The 25,985-nt window shown below is 43.4% G+C and overlaps 1 protein-coding gene across 10 annotated transcripts in view; it reads left to right on the forward strand.

The window, feature by feature from the left end:
* cacna1g (calcium channel, voltage-dependent, T type, alpha 1G subunit) overlaps positions 1-25,985 on the forward strand; it is a 347,077-nt gene that overhangs the window by 82,824 nt on the left and 238,268 nt on the right. For all 10 annotated transcript variants that reach the window (XM_079577933.1, XM_079577934.1, XM_079577929.1 and 7 more), the window contains exons 4-7: positions 13,465-13,624; positions 19,706-20,000; positions 21,945-22,037; positions 23,374-24,199. In XM_079577933.1, coding sequence (XP_079434059.1) covers positions 13,465-13,624; positions 19,706-20,000; positions 21,945-22,037; positions 23,374-24,199 — 1,374 coding nt within the window. The remainder of the gene's footprint in view (positions 1-13,464; positions 13,625-19,705; positions 20,001-21,944; positions 22,038-23,373; positions 24,200-25,985) is intronic.

The following is a 25,985-nucleotide window of genomic DNA, read 5'->3' on the forward strand; positions in this document are numbered from 1 at the left end:
GTACTTACAATAGTACTTATGGTGGTAATTACTGGGGTAATTCTAGGTACTTATTGTGGTACTTAAAGGATACTATAGTGAGAATTACAAGGTAAGTACTTCTAGATACAGTGGTAACTCTTAGTAATGAAGGTTGTACTTCTTGTTTTCCCTAATGCTGTTTTATGTTATTTTATAGTCACACAATCCTAGAAAATATGTCTGTATGTAGAAGTACCACATTTACTACCTATGAATTGCTGCTGTAGTAACCTTGAATTACCAATAAGTACCATAGATGTATCACTGAAACTACTAGAAACTGTCATTTAAAGTATCAAAGTAAATAGAAGTATGACCATTGTTACTAAGAGTTACCACAGTAATGAGAGATACAGTGGTAACTCTGTACCTCCCTAACCCTAACACATAATTACTAGTAATTATGACTTTTAGTACCACAATAATAACCTAGAATTATCAATGTAAATACTAGTACTTACCACTGTAAGTACCACTGTAAGTACCACAATAAGTACCAAGAAGAACCACTGTAATTACACTGTAAGTACCACTGTCATTACTAGTAATTACCACTATAAGTATCACGGACTTACCGGCCTGTAATGTAAAGTGTTACCAGACTTTCTTCTCTTCTACATTTTTCTCTTTGACTGACAAAAATGGCCGTCAATTAGCATGCGGCCCAGCAGAAAAGCCGAAAAACAGAGACTCGATGAGACAGGATCAGAGTCAGATCAGTTTTGAGGATGTGGATATGATGTTTACATGTGTCAGAGAAACCAGGACACTCATATCACATATCACACTCACATGAGCTACTACAGTATCCTGGATATGTAGGCTCCAGAGAGGGGCGGAGCTAATGACAAATATGGTAAGGAGCTAAGTACTTTATCAATGTTGCTAACTAGGGGTGTAACGGTTCAGCTCGCTCACGGTTCGGTGCAAGTGTGATATAAATGGCTAATAAGTCAGTTTTGAAATAAAATGGCCGAAATGTGCATTATCAGGCAGTATTTGTCATTTCACAAATACATTGACAATGCTTTCTAATTTTTCAAAGCTACTTTACAATAAAATGTGCCCCTGGGCTCACAATACAATACAAAATAAAAACAACACAGTGCTCTAAAGTTAAAGAAAAAAAGAAATCAAATGCAGCGCAGTGGGCCGTGTGCTCGGTTAAGCGCATGTGATTTGAGGCTTGTTCCTGGAGGACGTTCTGCTTGTGCTTTTTGGGAAACAAAGCTTTTGATGCGGATTATGACCAAGATTGGATTTTCCGCATCTGTCTGCGCCGCCATAGCACAGTGCACTGGATCTACACTTTACTTTGGCCTGCCGGGGCCGTCATCAGCTGGGGGAATAAAGGCACACAGGTTCCATGTGTTTTTGGAGGATGTAACTTTGCCTGCAGCTCCCAGTTTAACAGTGAGTGATGATGACACACATGCGCTGTGGTTAGGTGCAGGTACACACGTCTGACACACGCCACACAGCTTATGTATTTAGAATTTTGGCCTAAAACTTGCACCGTGACGTTAGTACGGTTCATATCGGCAGATTTCCGTAGCGCGGTGCACCCTGGCACGGTGCATTGTTACATCCCTATTGCTAACGCAGGGCTTTTACGGACATTTCTCTATCCAAGGAAGAACTTTCCCAGTTCTTTCCCAGCTTTAGCAACAGATGTAAAAAATATATATATATATTTATATATATAGGCCTATTCACCTTATTCCGCCCCGCCCACTTTTGCCACTTTTTGCTTTGTCCTGACACTTCCTTTGTCCTGACACTTCCTTTGTCCTGACACTTCCTTTGTCCTGACACTTCCGGTCGAGCGCGAAGGCCGTGCATTTAAAAAGAGAACGAGGGAAAATATATCTGCTCAAATCTGATGTTTAGTTCAGTGGTTCTCAACCTGGGGGGGGGCGAGACAAATTTGGGGGGGTCGCCAGATCATTTAGATAAAACATACATATTTTCATTAGCATATAATCTAATGTTTTATTGTAGCGTCTGTTTGCTATTTTACCAGTGTGCCATTATTTGATCATAGTTTGATGAATTTTATTTCAACCATTTGTTCTTTCTTTGTTTTTAAGAATTATGTAGGCTAATGTTCCTATTTTTCACAGTGTGACCCGGGCGGGGGGTCACAAACCCCTGTTATAATGGGGGTTGTGGCCCCAAAAGGTTGAGAACCACTGGTTTAGTTGATCAACAAGTCAACAATGCACCATTTCTCTGCAAGGCCTGAACACGGCTTTGTTTTCGTGTAGTGACTGATTTTATGTGGACTTCTCCAGTCCCATGTTAACAGATAGGAGAAAAGGGGCGGGCACAATTCATGGCGGCGCCCACGCGAGCCTCCAGAATAAGGTGAATATATATGTATATACATATACTTTGTTTACATGATACAGTATCCTGGAAGCTGTGAGAATATCCTGGTTTTTAATAACATAGATATTGGCTTATTTCCTGAAACCAGATTCTGTGTTTACATGAACCAGACAAAACCAGGAAACTTCAAATCCCCCTGAATAACCCAGATACTTATGACAGGACCTTCAGCACGCTCTGGGGCGGTTTGCAGCCGAGTGTGTAGCGGCCGGGATGAAAATCAGCACCTCCAACTCTGAGGCCATGGTTCTCCACCGGAAAAAGGTGCTTCCCCTCTACAGGTCGGTGGGGAGTCCTTACCTCAAGTGGAGGAGTTCAAGTGTCTCGGGGTCTTGTTCACGAGTGAGGGACGGATGCAGCGTGAGATCGACAGACGGATCGGTGCGGCGTCAGCAGTGATGCGGTCGCTGTATCGGTCTGTCGTGGTGAAGAGGGAGCTGAGTCGGAGGGCAAAGCTCTGGATTTGCCGATCGATCTACGTTCCCGCCCTCACCTATGGTCATGAGATTTGGGTAATGACCGAAAGGACAAGATCGCGAATACAAGCGGCCGAAATGAGTTTCCTTCGCAGGGTGGCTGGGCGCACCCTTCGAGATCGGGTGAGGAGCTCAGTTACCCGGGAGGAGCTCGGAGTAGAGTCGCTGCTCCTCCACGTCGAAAGGAGCCAGCTGAGGTGGCTCGGGCATCTGTTTCGGATGCCTCCTGGTCGCCTCCCGCGGGAGGTGTTCCAGGCATGTCCTAGTGGGACAAGACCTCGTGGAAGGCCCAGGACACGGTGGTGGGACTATGTCTCCGAGCTGGCCTGGTGTCGCCTCGGGGTCCCCCCAGAACAGCTGGAGGAGGTGTGTGTGGACCGGGAAGTTTGGGCATCTCTGCTGAGACTGCTGCCCCCGCGACCCGGGCCCGGATAAAGCGGAAGAAAATGGATGGATGGACTTATGACAGCGGCGCAGATAGTAGAGCGGCTCGTCTTGTGGTCACAGGGGCGGCGGTTCGAGTCCAGCTGGTGCACACTGTCGCTGTGTCCTTGGGCAAGACACTTCACCGACCTTACCTCCAGTGTCTGCGTACACTGGTGCATAACTGAGAGTGTGAATGGGGGAGTGTTTCCTTGATATAAAGCGCTTTGAGTGCCTAAAGCAGGTAGAAAGGTGTTATAGAAATGTAACCATTTACCATTTTACCATTTACTTGAGTGCATGTAAACACACTCACAGCTACAGTCCGGTTTGTGGATGTTTTTTAAAAATATGTTTTAAAAAAGAACGTGTTGTCACTTTTTTAATATTCTTTTTGTCACTTTATTGTTGCACTTTCATCGCTTTTCTTGCTCACTTTTCTGATACGGTACATCCAGTTACAAACAGCGTTCATAATCCATTTCTTCATAAACAATTGGACATTTCTAATTAGGATTCTGAATCACAAACATCTTCAGCCTGATGCATATTCATAGGAGGAATTAGCATCAGCTACCAGACAATTTGCAATTTGTTGTTTCGATAACTGACAATCACTCCGGCTTTTATTTGACACAGCAATTAGCATGTGATATTTGCATGCTAATATGTTGATTACAGTTTGATAAACAGAGAAACTACTTTACTAATGTTGTTTAGAGCTGCCTCGTTAAAGTAACACTCCACAACGTTCGCCTGGTAAACAGACTCATTTCTGAGCATTTTTTTTTTTTTAATTACGTAAAAATATCTTTAAAATGTCGCCGTCTTCACTGTCTTTCAGTCGTAAAAATAAAAAGGCGTAGTGTGCCCTCAGTGACTCAAGAGATTGCCATGCAAATGCAGTCATTTAGTCATTATCATATTAATCAAACGAATGGCTTGAAGGACCTTTCGGCAAATGCGAAAGAATCTGATTTCATTTGGCGCGGTTTGGAGATAAGATAATAACCCAAAATTGAGATGACACATTTCACTTCGACAAAATGGGTGGCAAAATAAATCAGTTGACAAAATGACCACACTGTAACCCGACATCCCACTTTCTCTCCTCCGTCACTGGTTTCACTAAGCCCAGCAGACGGGCCCCTGAGTGGTAAACAAGGACCGAGTTCAGCCTCTCGGATTGCAGGATTGGTGAAGGTTTAGCTCATCGGGATAGTCGTTTGCCTCAGAACCGAACTATATGGGATCGATGCAGTTTTTCCTGATGCAGATTCCCACAGTGAGCAGACCCTTTTAAACAAATCTTATCCGGCTCCACCTGACGTTTTTTTAGCATTATGTTTGAACTCGATTGAACTCCAACTACCAGCTTGAGCAAGCGTGGATGGAGTGGTGTTCAGTGTCATCTCCCTATTGCAGACCAGTGCAGGGGCAGATCTAGAAAAAAAAATCCCGGGGTGGCAAGCAGGGTCAGGGATCATTTCTGGGGTGGCAACATATTGTACAATGTTTAATGTTTATAGCAAATGTTTAGCTTGATCGCAAAGCAATTTTTCAGTTCAGATGCAGGCTGAGCATGACACATACATTGTACATAATATAAGTAGGGGGTCTAACTCAGGTAAAATTGAAACTTTTGTAATAAAAAATAAAATAAAAACAATCAGCATCTTTGGAGCCACGGGAGTTGCACCTGGCACCTTATTTATATATATTTATATCTAAAGTTGTTCTACTTCTTTGTCCTGTCAAAAAAGTACCTTCTAGACCAGATGTGAGACTTCACATGACAATGGGGGGGCAGCTGGGGTGGCAAGACCTTTACTAGATCCACCCCTGGACCAGTGACTAAAAAGCAGAGGTTCTTCGGAAATTCCAATCCATCAGCCATGTTTTTATGAATCTTCATACAAAAGTGTGTTCAACGGGTCACTCTTTGTGTCAGTTAAATCCCTAGTTGGTCATGATCTGCGGTGCACTCTAACCTCTTAACTCCCACCTGAACCGAGAGCATTCTCTCCAGTTCAGCTTTACCCAAGTACTGTAGGCCAGTGTAGCGCCTCATTTGAAAGCTAAGCTCTACAAAACTCATCTAAATGGATCTTTTTCCTCACGTCATCAGATTTTTTTTTCCATCATTTTTTTTTGGGGGGGGGGGGTTTCAACTAATGTTTGTAACTTTTTTTGTAATTTTTTTGTCAAATAGTACATTTTTTTGTCACTTTTTGTCACATGTTCATCATTTTTTCATCATTTTTTTTGCAATTTTTTTGTAATTTTTTGTAATTTTTTGGAGACATTTTTGCCACTTTCTCATCATTTTTTTTGTCTGTTTTTTATCAGTTTTTTGTCAATGTTTTGTCAATTTTTTGTCTACGTTTTCTCACTTCTTTGTCACATCTTCAGCATTGTTTTTCGTCTCAGTTCTGTCGCTATTTTCTCACCTTTTTTTCCCAGAAGCTTTTGGATTGGGGTAAAGCCAAACTAGAGAAAATGTGCTCGGTTCAGGTGGGAGTTAAGGGCTTAAGCACGCCTGACTTAGAGTATTTCTGTATTCATTGTGGGAAATGTGGAAAACATTCACATATTCTTATACGCCAGCATACTATCTGCAGTTCTCATAAGGAAAGCCCCGTCAGAGTTAACCCCGGCAGGCACCTCCGGGTTTATTTTGAGCGGTGTGTGGGCGCGGGATGTGTGTCAGCTGTCTCTTACCGGAGGAACTGTCCGGAGCAGGGGGAATTATCTGGGTGAACCTCCGGGCCATGGCATTAAGCCCCAAAATGAAGTCCGGTAGCTGACAGTGTAGCCGACTGTATCCACGGTGACGAGAAGATTGACGGCTGGTCGCTCCGCTGGAATGACCTCTGGACTTATTTCGGTCTTCGTAGCTCGGAGAAGATGAAAAGTAAAGCTACAAAAGAAAAACAGCCATAACAACCATGTTTAAATGTGAATTCCATTTCCTCGGTTTATGCAATCCTCAGTGTCAGCTGTGCCTCTAGAATCGAAGGTCTGCGTCCTCTCTCTGGTAACGCACTTTCCCTAATGGTTAGTGCTAGATGGTCTGCTCCGGAGGGACAGTCTGCTGTGAAAACGTGAGATATCATGACACAAATGAAGGTTAGGGCCAGGGAAATGGTTAACCTCTTAACTCCCGCCTGAACCGAGAGGATCTTTTTCCTCACGTCATCACTTTTTTTTCCCCAACATTTTTTTGTTGGTTGTTCAACTCATTTTTGTACATTTTTTGTCATTTTTAGTCACATTTTTGTCATTTTTTCATCACTTTTTTCGTCCATTTTTTGTCACATTTTTTGTCACTTTTTTTGTATTTTTTTTGTCATTTTTATCACATTTTTGTCATTTTTACGTCACTTTTTTCGTCCATTTTTAATCATTTTTTTGTCACATTTTTGTCACTTTTTTCGTCCATTTTTTGTCACATTTTTTGTCACTTTTTTGTCATTTTTATCACATTTTTGTCATTTTTTCGTCACTTTTTTCGTCCATTTTTTGTCACATTTTTTGTCACTTTTTTGTCATTTTTATCACATTTTTGTCATATTTTCGTCACTTTTTTCGTCCATTTTTAATCCATTTTTTGTCACATTTTTTGTCACTTTTTTGTATTTTTTTCGTCCATTTTTTGTCACATTTTTGTCATTTTTATCACATTTTTGTCATTTTTATCACATTTTTGTCATATTTTCGTCGCTTTTTTCGTCCATTTTTTGTCACATTTTTTGTCACTTTTTTGTATTTTTTTCGTCCATTTTTTGTCACATTTTTGTATTTTTTTGGTCATTTTTATCACATTTTTGCCACTTTTTCATAAATTTTTCGTCACTTTTTTGTCACATTTCCATCATTGTTTTGTTGCTATTTTCACAGCTTTTTTTCCCCAGAAGCTTTTGGATTGGGGTAAAGCCAAACTGGAGAAAATGTGCTCGGTTCAGGTGGGAGTTAAGGGGTTAACCTTAAGGATTAGGATTATTTGTATTTTTAGACAAACTCGCAGCAGACCGTCCCTCTGGAGCAGACGATCTAGCACTAACCTTCCCTAATTCCCCCAAAAGCGCTTCACAAAGGAAACACCCTATGTGCCGGAGGAGGCTTTGCACAGAGGTCGCACTCTCCCAGCGTTAACACGAGATCTCGGTGAAAAAGGAATGCAACACTGGTTCTTTGGAAGTGGCAGAAGCTTATTGAAAAAATTAGAGCGTGTGACCTTTTTTTTGTGCCAATTTGTACTTTTTTTTTTTTTCTCTTGTCAGGCATCGTAGTGAATGAACAGTGATACTAATAGATCCGGCATATTAAGTTTGTGCACGTCCAGCGTAACGCGGCACCAGTGGCTGTATCCCGGCTGACTGACAGCGCGCCGCCCCGGTAGCCGACCTCTGGGCTGGTGGTTATTGAGGGGGTCTCTTCTTTCCGCTGGGAGATCACTTACTGCCGCTGTGGTATCTTCTAACTCAATTACAATAGTGTTGTGTTCGCATTACTCAAGGGCTTAACTAATGGGTACAGTAGTTACATTAGGTCCAATTCCTGTAGTTCTATACGGCAGTGGTTCTCAGCTGGTGGGTCGTGATGTGAGCTAGTAGCAAGTTTAATGCTTTTTAAATGCCCAAGTACTATATTTTAATGCCAAAGACAGCAGAATGAGGAGAAATCTCAATATATAAAAGTACATTGGACACAACTGATGACTTTGGAGCAATAAACAATAACAAACTTGGCAAATAATACTCAAGTGAAGTAATTAATTTCTTAGAAATGTAGTTTTAAAGGAACAGGTCACGGTTTTCCACACTGAGATATGTTCTTGCCTGAGTTTAGACGAGTTGATACGTACCTGTCTGGTTTCTGTGCGTGCCCGTGGAAGAGCGTGGTCACTTCTAACTTCACCCCCGTTTGGAGCCATAGGAATACATTGGGAGAGGCCAAATGCTAGCGACATCTATGGTCGTTTCACGTTACTGAGGGCACGCACAAAGACCAGACAGGTACGTATCAACTCGTCTAAGCTCAGGTAAGAACATATCTCAGTATGGAAAAACGGTGGCCTGTTCCTTTAATGCCAGTCTGAATCCGATTGAATGTTTTTTAAGGATTAATAGGTTTATTTCATGGACTGTCACGGCTGTTTTGAAGGTCTTTTAATGCAAAGCGCTTTATAAATAAAGTTTTGATTTGATTTATAGAGGGGAGGGACTGAGCCGCGATCTGAGCTGGAATCTTTAGTGTCGCTGACGAAGCCTTTCGGATGAAGAGGCGAAACGTCCTGCACTTCAACTACAGAGTACAGACGATGACTCACGAACCTTCATTGATAAAATCCTTCAAAAAGTTGATTTTTGCATAATGCCGCCCGCTCCCTTCGAATAACCAGATGGAACCAGGCAAACCGCAGTGGCCAGTGAGTGTTTGCTCGAGCTCAGCCAGTGAGGGGCAAAGCAGTAAAAAGACAATAGAATTTCAAATGAACTCTATTTAGTGAATGGGGGCCACATCCTGAAGTGCTGCCAGTGGCTCATACTCTCAACTAAATGAGCTCCACAATCTCCGGGCGGCTGTTTTTAGCTTATTGCACCGGGCCGCTACCACAAGCACCAAGCCCAGAATCACATAGGCCACGGACAGTAAGTGGGAATGATGGATTGCCCCCCCCGACAAGAAAGTCTGGCTCTGAATGGATTTCACAAAATGATTCAAAGTAAGCAAAGAACAAAAAGAAAGGCTCCATCAATTGATTTCATATGATCTTTTGTATTAGTGTCAAAGAGTTTGTACAAATGGGTAATTAGCTTCTAGCTGCATAATATATCGCCAGATTATGGTCGCAATGTTAGCTTATTCAATATCAATATCGCAGGAAGCCACACTATAGGCTTCGTCTGTACTCTGTAGTTGAAGTGTTGGACGTTTCGCCTCCCATTTTTATCGAACACAGCCCCTTAATGGCCCTATACCTGATTTTTTTATTTCAAAGAATGAAAGAAGGAGCCACCAAATTAAAATGTTGGTGGGGGTACAAACTCATCCCTAATCTCCCTAACATATTTGTAGCATCCCAATTCTTCACTGGGACATGTTTATAGGCACATTTCACAACTCGCAGGGTCACACTTCTGGGTCACATTCACAAGAACTATCCTGCAAGTTCAGGAAATTGAAACAAATGCTTTTACAATTATTATCTACAGTGTTTTCCCCACAAATGTCTGAGTTTACAATATTTATTGTACTTATGGAAAACAAAACAAACTTCATTCCATAACTAGAAAGAAAAAAAATTCAGGTATAACTCCCTTTAATATTGGCCCTGTCTTAGGATTGGGACGGAAACCTGCCAGTCCACCTGGATCGATAAGCTCTAGCCCAGGGGTCTTCAACCAGTAGGTCTCCAACCCTTTGTAGGGAGCTCGCCAAAGGCTTTCTACATTTGGACATTATACTCTTGATGACTCACATTTTAGATGCATTTCCTTTTTATTGAGAACATGCTGAACACAATCTGCAAACATTTAGGTCAATAACTACTTAACGGCATAAGTAGCTCTTTGATGTTTTTGTTGCGTAAAAGGAGCAAAAAAGATTGAAAATCCAAGCTCTAGCCTTAAAGGAACAGGCCACCATTTTTCCATACTGAGCTATGTTCTTACCTGAGCTTAGACGAGTTGATGCGTACCTGTCTGGTCTTTGTGCCCGTGGAAGAGCGTGGTCGCTTCTAACGTCACCCCCGTTTCGAGCTAGAAGAATATACTGGGAGAGGCCAAATGCTAGCAACATCTTTAGTTGTTTTGCGTGACTGAGGGCACACACAAAGACCAGCCAGGTACGCATCCACTCGTCTAAGCTCAGGTAAGAACATATCTCAGTATGGAAAAACGGTGGCCTGTTCCTTTAAAGGTCCTCCTATTGCTGCTGAAGAGTTGTGCTGAAGCGTTATGTGGCAAAATCAGCATTTTATAAAGACTCTCTCCCTTCTCATTGCATCTCCCACATCTGATCTGTTAACCACCATGACCCGCCCAGAGAGCGCCCCATGATGGATGTCCGCGCTCCCTGGAAGGCCATGTACTTGAGACAGGTGCGCTGTAAACATGCAAGTGTGGTTTCACTCGGATCTACAAATGCTCAAGCTGCAGCTGGCTTTTAAAAGGAAAATATGCACTTTCAGACTCCACAGGCTCGTCTTCATTAACAACAAACGGCCCAGTCACCGGACACAAGCTGTGACAACTTGGAGAAAACCGGCGGCCTGTGAATAACAGAAAAACACGTGCATCCAGGCTTTCAGACATTTGCAAAAAAGCAGCATGTATACACCAGGTTATAGGATCCTCGTACAGCAGCGCAGTCCTATTCAGCTCTGTGACCTTCATTTAATTAGAATTTCAAATCACACCTGATAACGCCTGATTAATGAAGTTTCATGTATGCGCTATACGAACCCTGACTCAGCGTCCTGACTCACCTCGGTCCATCCTCACCTCCTCGTGTCCTACTGTCCTTGTATGTGAAGAGGAAATAAAGCAAAACGCGGGACAGTGCGACACAGTGAATTTGCCTCGATAACCCGGAATCTTTTGGGTTGGAATAGTTTCCATTGGCGGTTCCAGTGAAAACAAAGCCCAGACTTTTGTTTAACTGGAGTCAGCAGTGTTTCAGACGGTGCGGGGACATTAAACAAATTCGAGAACATTAACATTGTTTATTATACGGCTCTTCACAATGTAAGTAGAAGCTCCGTTGATTTGAATGGGATTTCCCAACGTTCTACCGGTCATTATTTTCTGATAAAGGACCTCTGAAAAAAATAATGACGCTGCCAATGGTAACGGAGTTAGTGCTTTCATATCACTCCGCGGGTACGTAGTAGCGACACTATCTGTCCCGTCACTGTGAGAGAAGTCGGGGGAATCGCTCGTGAAGTTAGCGTGAGTCTGACTTTCAACTTACCCTTCTAGCCTAGCAAAACGTTACCGAGCAACGCGCAAACTTTTGGGAACTATTTGTCGCGGAAGTCATTAAATAAACCTTTCGACCTTCATAAAAGTGTACGAAGTTTATGTTGTGTGTGTTCAGTTGGCAAATGGCCGTTTAATAAGCGGGATAATGTATAGAACGCTGGTCATTATCGGGAAAATAAGCACCGACAGGGCGAACCGGACCCCGACGCGAAGCGGAGACTTACTTAATTATGTTATCTGGATCATTCATTTTGTTTAAATTTCATCAGGCGATTGTAAAATGTACCTCCCTAAACGACATTCAAATGGGTAGCTTATGTGACAATGCTTGTGTTTTGCAGTTCGAAAGTTGGGATTGTGACATTGATCAGGTACTGACTAATACAGTTCACATAAAAATAGATTGAAATTCTGGATATGACCAAAGGCCGTGATCTCTCATGCTGCTCACTGGCTTGGACTGATTAAAAGAACTGACAAAAAATGGTGTAAGAATCAGTCATTCATTCATTAAGTTTAAAAAAAGAAGTATTGCAATAATTATGTAATACAGTGAGCCAACAAAGTAATCTCTTGGGCTCTACTGTTTTCAGCGGTCAAGAAGTTCCTGCCGAGTTTGGGAAAAGTGGCAAATGAGCCAACTCTTATTTGGCCAGGCTGTTGAAATAGCCCAACTGTGAGAAAAATAATGGCAGTGCCAAGTTTTCTTTTTGCCAAATAGCTCATGTCACACAATGGATGGAATAGCACTCCTGGAGAACAATGAGAGTCACAGTGGCAACTTTGTTTGAGACAGAAAGTTGAGGAAGCAGCTGTGGGCGACAGAAGTCTGCACAGTATCAGTAATTAACAAATAGTGAACACTCAAAGAGGGGCTGTTCGACTTTTTGCAGGCATTTGGTAAAAAAATGTCGTCACTTGTTTTCCACTTGTTTTCCACTTCCTGATCCTCCAAGTGAGCTCCCATAAGCCCCTCTCATATCCCCTCCTCTTGCTCCAGGTTTGTTTTTGTGAGGACAACAGGGAGTTTGTATGACAAGAAGAGGAGAGGCCCCAAGACTTTGCCCTGAGGCACCCCATACTGCAGACTGTTGTTCGCCTGGTCAAAAAACAACAACAACAGGGCAATGTGGCATCCTGTGACGTGTGACCCACAACATCCCACCCGGATTCTGAAATCTGTTGGTCGATTGTATTAAAAATATGTACAATAGGTTCCCCTCTGGAGATCCCTTATCTCAGTGGGACTTTCCTGGTTAAATAAAGGTCAAATAAATGCAATGTGAGAATAAATGAGTGTTTTTGAACAGAGAATTCCTGTCCAGATGTGATCTGCTCAGGCCCAGGAGGAGGATCATCTTCTGCAGGTTGTTCCTCTACACTAGGGGGGTCATTAACTAAACGTCTGTGTAAACTTCTGTGCAGAATTATATAATGTGGCGTTCTAAACGTTTACAAATGTTTGTATCGGGCTCATTTACAAAGATAAAATAATAATTGTGTAAAGACAGCAGCATTGTTTCCCATGGCTCTACATCTAGATCTAGTTCAGCCACTGTCCGTTTAAAAAGCTCCACAAGTCTGTCCCATGTCTTTTTAAAGTCCTTAATCCTTATGAAATCCATGGGGTCTGTGCAGGACAGCGTGTTAAAGAAGCACAGGCCGTAGGTTTGCTGTTCTCTAGTCCCCAGGCGTTTCCCAAGTACGATATTCTCTGCTTTTTGGAGTCTATGATCAAAACCTCAAAGTCTTCGGACAAACATTCACCAGCGCTCATCTGTTTCCTGCTAGTTTAAGTCCCAGATATTGCTCAGACTGTGCTTGCGGCGGTAAACTCATTTGCATATCACATTTGCGGCAATAAAAATACACACTTTCTAATAGTCATTCAGGTGCAGCACACCCGCTTGCTAATGTAATCCTCGCAATTTAGCTCCTGGCTCAGTCAATAACCCCTCAGATTGTTATTTTATACAGTTGCTGTTTGTTTTTAACCTGTTGCTAGCAGAAGAACAGCCGGGCTCGATCTTGTCACGTGAAGCCTCCATATGGATACGTGCACTGTCCAGAACCACAACCATGTATTGCCGTGTCGATTGTTTGAGCACACCCCGAGAAGAAACAAAAATCCTCATGTCCACCCTGTGTTCCCTTGTGTGTTGCAGGTATGCGCATCCTGGTCACTCTGCTGCTGGACACTCTGCCCATGCTGGGGAACGTGCTGCTGCTCTGCTTCTTCGTCTTCTTCATCTTCGGGATCGTGGGGGTGCAGCTGTGGGCGGGGCTACTGCGCAACCGCTGCTTCCTGGAGGACAACCTTTCCTTGTGAGTGCCCGGGACGACTCTGGGTGAAACCGCTGTACCTGAATATTCTTGACTCCTTGAAATTATGATTACAATACAGAGTCGAAGAACCAGCTCAAAGTATACGACTTTTATATGTGAAAATTGTGAGAGGCATTCAAGCATACCAATCCATTTCTGCATATATTTCCTGACCCATTATTTCTTAAATGTTTGGAGAAAGTGGCACATCCTTATTAGCCGATATCCAAGCTAGCTACAGCGCCAAAAAAAGATGTAGAGGAGGTAACTCAACTTTTTTTTTTAAAGAGACAAGATGCAAGTTGGTCATTTTATACTCAATACTGCCACCTCAGGCTTGAAGCGTTAGTTAAGTTAATTTATTTTCTTCGGTCATTATGAACATTTAAATTCACATGTCACGTCCAAAGATCTAAGACATTATACAATAAGAAAACACATACATTAAGAATTAAATCTAAATGATGCCTGACCGAAGGGGTTTAGGCTGAAGCCAAGACTTATTTTGCCTCTAAACCCCTTTTACAACTGTGACTCTGTGTCCAAAGATGACACATTATACACTTTCTTTAATACCAACGATGGAAACACTTAAGCACAAAACTTAAACTTCAACAAGCAAAAATTATGCTATGTATCCACGATCAACTTCTCTTCTAATGCTCTTCATTCAAGTGTTCTATACTTCTCTATCATGTTTGACTTATACATTTTCTTAAATGCTTTAATAGTTTTGGAGCCCTTAAGTTGAACAGATAAACCGTTCCATAGATCAACGCCTTTAACTGATAAACACCTCCTCTTAGTATTACTGTGCGCCATAGGTTTTTGTAGCAGATCAGTTCCTCTAAGGTTGTATCTAGATTCTCTAGTTTGAAACATCTCCTGTAAACATTGAGGGAGCATGAGATTGTGAGCTTTGTACATCACCACTGCTGTGTAAACATCAACAAGATCATGCAATTTGAAGATATTTAGTCTGATAAAGCGTAACTGCAGCTTGTATATTAAGCTCGTGCATGACGGCACTTCGGACCCGAAGTAACACTGTTTTGAGTGACAGTGCAGGATTTTAGAGGCAGTTGTGGTAAACAGGTCTGAGCTCATTCTAAACATTAGGACATGGCTGGAACATGTAGGGCAGGGGTGTCAAACATACGGCCGACGAGATGATTTAATCCGGCCCCTACCCTTAAGAGCATCAATTGTGAAAAAAAAGGAAGTCTCTTGCCCATTCCAAAGGATAACCAAAATGCTCATTCTAGCCACTAGGGGGCATAACATTTAAAAATAAAAGAGTTCCACACGTGTCCAGCAGAGGGCACTGACATAATAAGAGTTCAGGTTATGAACAACATTATATAGCCATGTGGTAAATTGACAGACTGCCCCAGGGCGGCTGTGGCTTCAATAATAACTTACCACCACCAAGCTTGGAGTGAATGAATAATGACTACTATGTAGTACTGTGAGGAACTTGTGACACAGGCTTGTAAAGTGCAATACAAGTGTGAGCCGTTGTTATTAATGAAGCTACAGTCAAGTTGGGGCTTTGACCAAATCACAGCTGATTATTATTCATGTATTGGAAACATTTTCTCTATTATATGCGGCCCGCGACCCACCGTGGGAGCTGAATTTTGTCCGCGACCCAAAATGAGTTTGACACCCCTGATGTAGGGGGAGGAAGATACTTTGTTTTAACATTTTTAAACTCAGTATTGTCCCTTTAAACTTTGAAACAGAAGAAACTAACCCTGAAATGTCCAAACGCCTCTGGCCATTATAATTTACAAGCGATTTCTGATAAATGGCTTGTATTTACGGTCCATTTGTGAGCTTTATGGGGGACACACACAAGGTGACGGGCCGTTTGATAATCACATACATCACGGCCGCTAATGTAGCCCAGATAAACAAAAACTCCAACGCCGGAGGTCAAGGTAGGACATGTCATCGAACCCTGACCTTAGGCACTAACCTGGGTCAGGCGCTTAAAAGCAGCCCGCCCACTGATTACCCGGAGTCACAGGGCTGATATATAGCAGTGAGACAGGGCGTGTAATGAAAAAAGGGCCCCCTCCCCCCCGGTCTATGTGAGGGACGTTGGTCCGTATGACTTATTCATGTTGGCACTGTCACAGGAAATCTATTAGGCGTTACACAAGCTGTGACATTCCGTCGACGTAAATGGAAATTCAGACATAATGGCCAAGGTGAGCGCGTGTGTTTTTTTTTGGTCATCGTCAATTTTGAGATGTATTTTTGAGACAGTGGATAAATGGAAGGAGAGTCTCGTCTATGTACGGTCAGGTCAGAGCTATAAATGTTATGGTAAAGGCTTTCAGTATGTAGGGTTGATATTGATAGCATAGTGGCTTCCATTCGCTCATCAGTTAGTATCAAAATGGATTTGAGTTCAAAGTCGAGTTGGTAAGTCAAATCGATTCATATTTTGTATTTGTAAGAACATTGAAGTTATTTTGTGTGTGGCGGGGTCAACAAACAAAAGTCAACAAAGAACAACTGATCTAATGCTTAAGAAGTGGAACGTCTTATTGGAGAGAAAAACACGAGCGTTGCATGTCCATGACTTTACGTTAAAGTTTGACTGGAAAACCATATTCCAGACCAGGCAGACAATTGAGACTTTGGGAGATTCCGAATGCATCGACAGCGGTTATCCAGCCTCACACCTCCCGTCCAGCCCGAGAAATGTGTGTTGACATTTGTTATTGTGATATCCTGTACATCCCCTGGCAAGCTGCACCATCACAGATACTGCTCCCTCTCCCTCCCTCTCTCTCATGCTCACTCCCCAGACACTTGGCTCAGGGATGGTAAACACAATTACAGCTGGCCTCACTGATTAGCTCGCCCCGTCCCTCTGACAGACTGCTAATGCACTCCCCCTGCACCGGCACGGACCTTCAGTGCTGCAAATTCTGTACTTCGTAACTCCGCAGAAACATAAAGGTACAATATGGACGGATGTTTCACCACTGCAGTTACATGAACAAGAACCAAGTCGAATCTTCTGCCTAGTCTGAGGCAGAAGGTTTGTGTCGAGCCCAATCAAAGCACATCGGATTGTCACAAAGTTTTTTCACATGCTGTCCTTGTCAGGCTGAAAGGAACGGCAAAATGACATGACGTCTGCTACTTCGGAGATGCAGTTGTCCAGCAAAGCTGCCGCCAAGACGGGCTGGATCAGTGCCGAGAAAGTGTCTGGGGCCATGAGAGAGACAGAAAATCCCCATCAAAGTTACAGCTAATGCTAGCACTGATCGATCATATGAAAACAAGAACTAAGACCCAATACAGCCAATAAAACCATGAGCTACATAAAGTGCTGTTTAAAATGACAGTTTTAAAGTTTAATAAACACTTCTCTTTAACAAAGAGCAGTTGACTGGTGTCGCCAATGATTGTATTTTTTATTTATTTGTTTATTTGGTTGGGACAGTGCATGTTAATGAACATACAGGGGCCCCTGCATGCAAACGCGTCACGCCGGATTAGAGCCTTGGGCTAATTTCCATCTGTTGTCCGACCCTCACACACATCAGTCATCCTGGCCTATTGTACATGTTTTAAGTGGTAGGGGAAACCGGAGTACCTGGAGGAAACCTACACAGACACGGGGAGAACCGGGATTCCCACCAGAACATGCAAACTCTGTGTGGAGTTTGCATGTTCTGGTGGGAATCCAACCTGGGACCTCCTTGCAGTGAAGCACGAGCGCTAACCACTGCACCACCATGCTGCCCGATCACGAAAACACAAATAATCTGCTTCTTTCAAGAGATTTGACCCTTAGGTGAGGTCTACAAGAGGTGACCCTGTCGTAGACCATGGGTGTGCTGTTCCCAAGGACATCGTGGTTAGCAAAGAGGGACGAGTTAGCTCCAAAACAGCAGTTCGGTCTGAACGCATCTGAATCAAGGCCAGCTATCTCAACAAACCTTGAAAACGGTTTGATAAATGGTGCACATGGTCATCAACCCCCTGCCTCCTGGGAGTTGCACTGCTCCTCTATCTGCTTAGATATAGCCATGTAGACAGAGACAAATCCATTTTGTCTCGATTTGGAGTCAAATCTTTACGTGTACATGTTAAGTCTAATCCAACAACACAAATAAGTGCAGAGCTGTGGGACGATACTTTGGTTCGGGGGTGCAGAGAGACCCCTCCTGTAACCGCTACCTTAACGTGGTGGAGGGGTTTGAGCACCTGAATGATCCTGGGAGCTCTGTTGTCGGGGCGTCGTGCCCCTGGTAGGGTCTCCCATGGCAAACAGGTCCTAGGTGACGGGTCAGACAAAGAGCGGTTCAGAAGCCCCTTATGAGAGACCAACAGGCCCGGTTAGAACCATGAGGCCGTCCTTCTGTGGACCCACCACCTGCAGGAGGATGGATGGATGGATGGATGGATGGATGGATGGATGGATGGATGGATGGATGGATGGATGGATGGGTGCAGAGAGACAAGATTGCCAACAAATATGCCTATTCCTAATGATATTGTGTACACTATCCACCAGGGGATGCTGTGGTACCTTTAGCACCCTGGGTTCCTACCGTTTTTAATTATTAATAGAGCTCACTGTTACAATGTTGGTCTATTGGTTTTTCCAAATAAATATATATTGTTTTATCATTAGCTCACATTAATGTCCAGCTTGTGTCTTGTTACTCTGAGGACAAGAGCAAACTTGTAAAACTCTAATGATCTCAATTGTTACATAAAATACCTTAATCCACTTATTTTGTTTTACTTGTTTGCATTTTCACCTTGGTTCTACAAGCCTCTTTGATCGGCTTAGCGGGTTGCTCACTCCATTTGCTGGTTAGCCTCAAACGCTCCCATGAAAGCAGGTCTTGGCTGTGTCACAAGAAGCCGGTGCCGCGCACAGAAACGTCCATATGGTGCGTGCAAGCCTTGTTGAACACGATACAATCCAGGCACAAATTAGCTCAGGCACTGCTAAAGTGTGGCCTTGTAAACGTTGGATGTTTATTAGTTTTACTTCCTTGCTGGAAAGTGCCGACGGGATGTGACAAAAAAAAGAAGTAAACATTCTAACTGTTGCCATGCAGCCATACTGTACAACAGGACCGTGAGTGAGACTTCGCTTTCAGCCAATTTGAGCTCAGTCATGGTTTAAGGTTAAAGCCAGTTGGAAACTCATTGAGAAATGCTGACCTACTGTATCTCATCCTTTGCTTGCTAGAAGTATGAAAAAAAAAAGGAACATTCCATCCTGGACTTATTTCATTCACGTGGCTGTCCCCCAGAGGTACTCTGAAAGTCACGGAAACTCCTCCAGAAGAGGGCGCTGTCCACATGAAACCAAATATTTTAGTAGATTATTGTGAGTTGCTTCACAGCCTAAAACTGACATGACTTTTTTTGGGACAATTTTTGACATTGGGCCTCACTTCCTAATATCCAGAGTGTTGCTGATTTCTGGAGATATTTTTTTTGTTCTTATGTTTGAAGAGTTTCGTGGTGCTAGGCTAGTGCAAGGCTAGCGCATTTCTACGATATCAGCTAGCCTGCATTAAAAACAGTCTGACCCGCTCCACAGTGCACCCGAGACAAATCACTTATAACGCCAGACTAACCATATAAATGTCTGTGTTGATAGAGTAATTTTAACCATTCTGCATTTAAAATAACTTATATTTGAGCAGCATCAGCTTCGTGGTTGTATAAGCTATGCAGCGGCGGAGTGATCTGCTAGAAAATAGTCCCTCAAAATGCGATCATTCATGTGATGCAAGGTCAGTTATATTCCAAAAAATGATTCGACACAGACATTTATATGGTTAGTCTGGTGTTATAAGTGATTTGCCTCAGGTGCTCTGTGGAGTGTGTCAGACTGTTTTTAATGCAGGCTAGCTGATACCATAGAAATGCGCTAGCCTTGCACTAGCCTAGCACCAGGAAACTCTTCAAATAAAGAACTGCATGAATTCCCCTATCCTTAGTGTTTCCATCCATTTGCAGATTTCTAATCATTTAATCGTGACTACTCAAATGTTGATCTCATACATCCTGCCTCTCTCTCCCCTCCAGCCCCCTCTCTCTGGGTTTGGCCAACTACTACAAGACGGAGAACGACGACGAGAACCCGTTCATCTGCTCCATGCCGCGGGACAACGGCATGCGTGACTGTGGCACGGTGCCGCGGCTGTACGAGGAGAGCGGAGTGCAGTGCAACATGGACATGTACTCCTACAACAACACCGACAACACCACCTGCGTCAACTGGAACCAGTACTACACCAACTGCTCCGCCGGGCCCGTCAATCCGTTCAAGGGAGCCATCAACTTCGACAACATCTGCTACGCCTGGATCGCCATCTTCCAGGTATTGGGATTGGGGAAAACAGGGATTTTTCAAACATGTCGAGATTTTTTCTTTTATCCAGTAATGTTTGAGTTTTAAACCCTTGACCGTCGACCACAGACGGAATTGACAAATCTGAAGCTATACTATTTGTGTTCCGTAAAATTAGCTACACATCGACGTGTTTGTCATGCGGTTTGGCCTGACATCACCTGATGCCAGATAGAAACAGACTAATCTTCCCAAATCCTCAGAGTATTTGGTCTTACGGGATTAGCCTGTCTCCTCTGTGGGCCTTACTTTTCCACTCCATTTGTTGGCTATCTCCTCATCATCTGTAAAGCGTTCCTCCGTGAGCGCGCATCCATCACTGTCTGCAGAGGAGGCTCAGATCCTCTGGTGGCTCACAGAGTCAAGCTTCGATTTGATGACGTGTAATTATGAGATCACTTCAAATGGTCACAAAATAGTTTGCACTCTTGCCTCGATATCACTGGGATTTAAGGCCCTGCAGTGTTTATTATCATTATTTGCTCAGTGCTAAACTCTGATCGTTAAAGGGCCAATCTCACCGGCCTGGAGATGAGTTGGAGACTGGAATTGCTGGAGATAAGGCGAGTCTCCAAGGTAGTCTCGGTGAAGACGAACGGGTTCGATTTCAGTGGAGACTGAATTGAGAGGTCTCTGAGAGGTGTACGTGGTATCAAGCAGTTTTGTCGCAAACACTAAGGACCACAACCTCAGATATGATGTACACAAACGTTTATTGATAAACAACGGATAAGGACGTTTTGGGGCTTCAGTGAAGATAATTAGTAACAGGGAGGGAGCGTAGGGCCGGAAACCCGAACAAGAGGACGAGGTTAGTAGACGGGGGGCTTAAATAGGAAGAGGCGTACGGGAGGTTTGTTGTCCTCAACCTGAGAGACGTTTCTGTGACATCCCTGCAATGTCAGATACCAAGGAGATATCAAAGAGAATCCATACGTCTCTCTGAGATCTCCTCAGTATCCGACCCTGAACCTGATTTTTCTTTTTCCAGTCGTAGAATATATTTAGTTTTGTTCTTCAGTATATCACAAGTACTTTAAAAGCAGCCTCACAAAAAACTAAAGCCCTTTCACTCCCAGGTTAGTTGTGGTCCACACACAAAGATGACGTTATGTGGGAACAATCTATTTCAAATGTAAGTGCTCCCACGTTCTTTCTTAAAGGGATATTTCAGGATTTTTGACCATTTTGCATTTAAAATACCTTATATTTGAGCAGCATCAGCTTCGTGGTTGCATAAGCTACGCAGCCGCGGAGTGATCTGCTAGAAAATAGTCCCTCAAAATGCGATCATTCATGTGATGCAAGGTCAGTTATATTCCAAAAATGGTTCTATCGACACAGACATTTATATGCTAGCCTTGCATTAGCCTAGCGCCACGTAACTCGTCAGATATAAAATATATAATATAGATATCGATATAAAAAATATCTCCAGAAATCAACAACACTATGGTTAACTAGGAAATGAGGCCCTATGTCAAAAATCCTGAAACACCCCTTTAACAAAAAATAAGTACAGTTACAGTAGTTAGTTACAGATTAGTTACAGTACATAGTTACAGATGTTTATTATACCACGTAAAGGTATGGAGACCCAGAGAGGAACAAAGTGGTCCAACAGCTGCTAACGGTGCATGCTACAAGCCAGTTTTTACACTTCTACTGACAGTCTGTTCAGTTTTGTAGTGGAACACTGTGTGGATAATATTCTTAAGGACATAGTGTCTATACAATTGTTTCGAAATTGAGTATAGTCCGCCAGAAAAGAGGGGGGAAAATAGTGCAACCATCGGAACAGTGGGTGAAGCCTGTTCTAATCCAGCCGCAGTCCCTTCGGAGACGAAGTCAATTGAACTTTGTTTCTTGTGAATGGAAATGTGGTTTGTGTGCTGACCCGTCTCTCTGCTGCAGGTCATCACTCTGGAGGGCTGGGTGGACATCATGTACTTCGTAATGGACGCTCACTCCTTCTACAACTTCATCTACTTCATCCTCCTCATCATCGTAAGTGCGCTGACCTTTAACCCGGCCAATAAAGGAGAAAGACTTACTTTATTATCTCCAAACTCCTTGTTTTCCAATCACGATCCCAACATCCCAGATGAGTTTATAAGCATGGTTAACAGCTTTTTTACCATAAAACGTTACAAGCTATTTGCAATAGACCTCTGTTTATGGGCTGTTCGGAGGCATTCCTAATCTTGCACTCCCTTTTTATTATTTCTGGAACAGCGACAAAGCGCTCCAGTTAAACCTGCATTTAGTTGACTTGGGTTTATGCTCTTTTCAATCTCAACAATTCATATCATAGAGACTGTGAAGTTTACGGCTAAACGTTCAAAAACAGCTGCTGCTAGCTATTAGTAAGACGTCGCTAAAGACCTTGGTTGCCAGGAAGATTTGATGACCCAACCTTTTTTGTCCCACACATCCATTGAGTAGGGCTGGGTGCTGTTAACTCATTGACTGCCAATGACGTCTATAGATGTCAATTAGGTTTTTCAATGGGAACAGCTGCAGCAAAGCCTTGAGCATGTTTGGTGTTAAAATCTTAGTTGTACTGCCAAATGCTGCCATTGAGTCACTACTCAATAAAAGAACTACAAGTGATTCTACTGAGTCACTAGGTGGCAGCATTGCTCTTTCATTTTCTCAGCTTTTTGGTCAGAAAACAGCATTTTGGGTGATTTCACCTATCTTCTAAGGACGATTACTAAAGAATGGAAAGAGGTACAAACAAACTTTTTAGATGAAATCTTTCTTTTGGTGGGTTTTGTGTTGACATAGGACATTTTCTGTGGGTCTTGAAACAACAGTCAAAAGTGACTGTAAAAAAAAAAAGTAACGCTACCCAGCTCTAACCTTGAGGCATTAATTCATACTTTGAGTATCCCCTAACTCGAGGATCATTTTAACAAAGTGAGCAACAGTTTATTCTTTATTTAGTAGAGTGTTATGTTCACAGTGTCGCTAAAATACTAAAATACTGAAATACATTTTACTGAAAATCATCACTGCTCTTGGGGTAAAGACAGAGACAACTATCAGTCTGTTAGATTTTCCAGAGGGAACAATATTATTACAACTATTATGAGCTGTATATCACGTTACAATGTTTCTCTCACCAAAGAAACACCTGGAGCTTCGTATCGACCCTCTTTGAATTGTCTTTGAAACTTCGAAATGCTTTCCTCACCTCTCCATCTCCTGCTAAGCTTAATCTTTTCATCGCAAAGTATACTCACTTGCCATTGCTACACAAAGAGTAAGATAGTGACAACTGTGTTTGAGGTAAAACCCTCCTCATGTGTTCGTTATTGTTTCTATGACTTCTTCGCAGATTGGCTCCTTCTTCATGATCAACCTGTGCCTGGTCGTCATCGCCACGCAGTTCTCCGAGACCAAGCAGCGCGAGAGCCAGCTGATGAAGGAGCAACGCGTGCGCTTCATGTCCAACGCCAGCACCTTGGCCTCGCTGTCCGAGCCCGGGTCCTGCTACGACGAGCTCCTCAAGTACCTGGTGCACGTGGTCCGGAAGGGGGCCAGGCAGACCGCCCACGTGCTCCGGTTCCTGGCCCGCCGCGCCGGGATGAACATCGCCGCGTCCCCGCTCGCCCAGGACCCCCAGCCGCGCACGCACAGCCAGCGGAGGCGGCGGAAATCGCGGCACGGGTCGATGCTGGTCCACCACATGGCGCATCACCACCACCATCACCACCACCACCAGCATTTTCACCTGGGCAACGGCAGCGTGAGGGGCGCGGCCAGGGGGAGCGCGGACGCCGGCGACACCGATCCCGCCGCTACCAACAGCAACAACGGCGGATCTATGGTCGGGGCGGGCGGGCATTTGCTGCTCGCGCCTCCGCTTTCCATCACGGCCGCCACTTCGGAGACGGATGTAACGCTTTTGCCCGTGCAGGGGGATTGTACGCTTTCGCCGGCCGCGCTCAACCCGTTCGCGCTGACGCCCGGCGCGCTCAAGAGGAACTCGGTGCCGTGCGCGGCGCCCAAAAACTACCCGACGCTGCAGGCCCGAGCGCTGGCCGAGTCCAGGAGGGGGAGCATGGCGGTCAGCACTTTCAGCAACATGAACTTCAACCTCAACATCCCGCCCATGTCCCTGGAGAGGCGGCCATCTTGTCTGGTGGACACGCACAATACAGGTAACGTCACGCGAGGATACACGGACTTCCAAAAGGCACACGAGACGGAATGAATCACAATAATTCACACATACTGAGATTTACACATGTTCTGCTAACACAACCTTAAACAAAAACGCATTATTTACATAATAACCGATGTATCTGCCGGCCGATATATAGGGCCAATATTTGGGGATTTTATAATATCAGCCAATCTAGCACCGATAAAAGCCAATTTGTTTAACACAAGTTTCCAAACTGAACTCAGTGAAGCAGAACCTGGTGAATTCAATCGCTTTATTTTAATTTTAAATTGTATTTTTGATTGTCGCACAAAATGCCGCGGCTAGCAACAGTATGCTAATTCTACCAGCCGTGTGCTAATGCTAGCGGCAACTAATCAAAGCTGGGGCAGAAACTATGATTGAATCACCCAAAGTAATAAAATAAAGTCAGAGTGGCCACGTATTTATGTTTTTACAGGATTATACACCAGACATTTTGGTAAAATCAGCCAAAAATATGGGTCCAAAAATTATCGGTGCATATCGGCATCGGCCTTAGAAAAACTCATATCGGTCGACCTCTAGTTCAGTTTCTAATGTAGTTCTATTTAATCCTTGTTTTGGTCTTGATTGACTATTCTTAAGTTTTGTTTTGACGCAATTTATAAAAAATGACTACCAAGGATAAAATTAGCTCTATCGCTAATAGCAACATGATGCTAACTCACAGAAATCACAGAAAGCCGTTCGCTATCAGAGCCTGCTCCTCCAAATGCGTACATGTTGTTGAATTGTTTGAATGAAGCCCATACAAATGAATGGTAAAGGCTGTGAGGCGTTGAGGGGTTGCGGGAAATTAAACATCTGCACTGTCAACTTAGTTCTAAAAGGAAGTATTAACAAATGCCAAAAAACACAGACTTACAATATTGCAGTTTAGCAAATACTGTAAATACTGTACTGTATCAAAATGTTTACTCTGCTTCATATCATATTCATTCTGCTGGTATTGAGATTTCCGTTTCTCACTGAATCCATCGTCAGTGCAGCGTGTGCAGGGGTGAGCTGAAACACTGGATGTTTGTTTGGCGGTGCAGGAGGCATTCGAGTTGAGAATAATTAGCCCTGTAGTGAAAGTGCTACATGCTTCCAGCTTGTGGCGTGACGTGTGTTTCCCTGTCACAGTGCTGCAGACAGCTGACACAGATGGGGTTTTAAGTGCAGCCCAAACCCCTGGAGAGCAACTATTTTACATCTTATTTGGTGTGTAAATAAATCACAGTTTTACGCCATGAACAAAGAGAGAAATGATGCATGCAAGGGAAGCCAGTTTAGTGGGCTAACTACAGTACTGTGTTAGCAGGCTGTGCAGCTCGTCACATTTAAAGTAGTAAATAGGTATCTCATTTGGAGATACCATATAAAACTTTTTACTGATATAAGAACATGCAAGACTTATGATAGACATTCGTAGCCCAATAAACGGCTATGGACGATCGTAAACCACAACTCTGCTACAAGAAAATGAATTGGTGTTCTGGTGAGTCTGGCTCCACACATGCAACATTATTTAACACTTAAACTTAAAACAATTAAAAATAGAAACAAGTCATGTATTTATGGTCCAAAGCCTGTGGAATTGATTCAGACCTGTCCTGTAGCAAAGTCAGTATAGTCAACACCAAAGCACAGCACTGAGGCGAAAATGTCTCTCCCAAACCAAAGCAGTGCCCTGTTTCTGACCAAACGCCGACACAGAGAGAGTTTGTAGCAATGGTGTTGTTTCTGAGACATGTAAC

This window comes from Gobius niger, assembly GCF_951799975.1.
Source record: "Gobius niger genome assembly, chromosome: 19".
NCBI classification, from domain to species: Eukaryota; Metazoa; Chordata; class Actinopteri; order Gobiiformes; family Gobiidae; genus Gobius; species Gobius niger.